This window comes from Camelina sativa, unplaced genomic scaffold (assembly GCF_000633955.1).
Source record: "Camelina sativa cultivar DH55 unplaced genomic scaffold, Cs unpScaffold19510, whole genome shotgun sequence".
NCBI lineage: Eukaryota > Viridiplantae > Streptophyta > Magnoliopsida > Brassicales > Brassicaceae > Camelina > Camelina sativa.
In genome coordinates, this window is record NW_010940513.1 from 1 (window position 1) to 284 (window position 284).

Sequence of the window (284 nt, forward strand, 5' to 3'; positions counted from 1 at the left end):
ACTAGTAAAATGGAGATGGATCTCAGCAAGGTCACTCTTGACATTTTCACCAAGCTTGAACAGAAATGGCTCTCCCACTGCAGGAAGACTCGTATCCTTAGCATCGACGGTGGTGGTACCACTGGCATTGTCGCCGCTGCTTCTCTTCTTCACCTCGAACACCAGATCCGCCTTCAGACCCGTGACCCTCACGCTCACATCTCCGATTTCTTCGACATTGTTGCCGGCACTGGTATCGGTGGCATCCTCGCCGCCCTCCTTGTCGCCGACGACGGCTCCGGCAG

The 284-nt window shown here is 55.3% G+C and overlaps 1 protein-coding gene across 1 annotated transcript; it reads left to right on the forward strand.

Annotated features, from left to right (window-relative positions):
* Positions 1-7: 7 nt before the first annotated feature.
* LOC109132086 (probable inactive patatin-like protein 9) lies at positions 8-279 on the forward strand (the record flags this gene model as incomplete). Its single annotated transcript, XM_019243208.1, has 1 exon — positions 8-279. A coding segment is annotated over exon 1 (270 nt), but the record flags the coding sequence as incomplete, so codon positions are not given.
* Between the last annotated feature and the right edge of the window lie 5 nt (positions 280-284).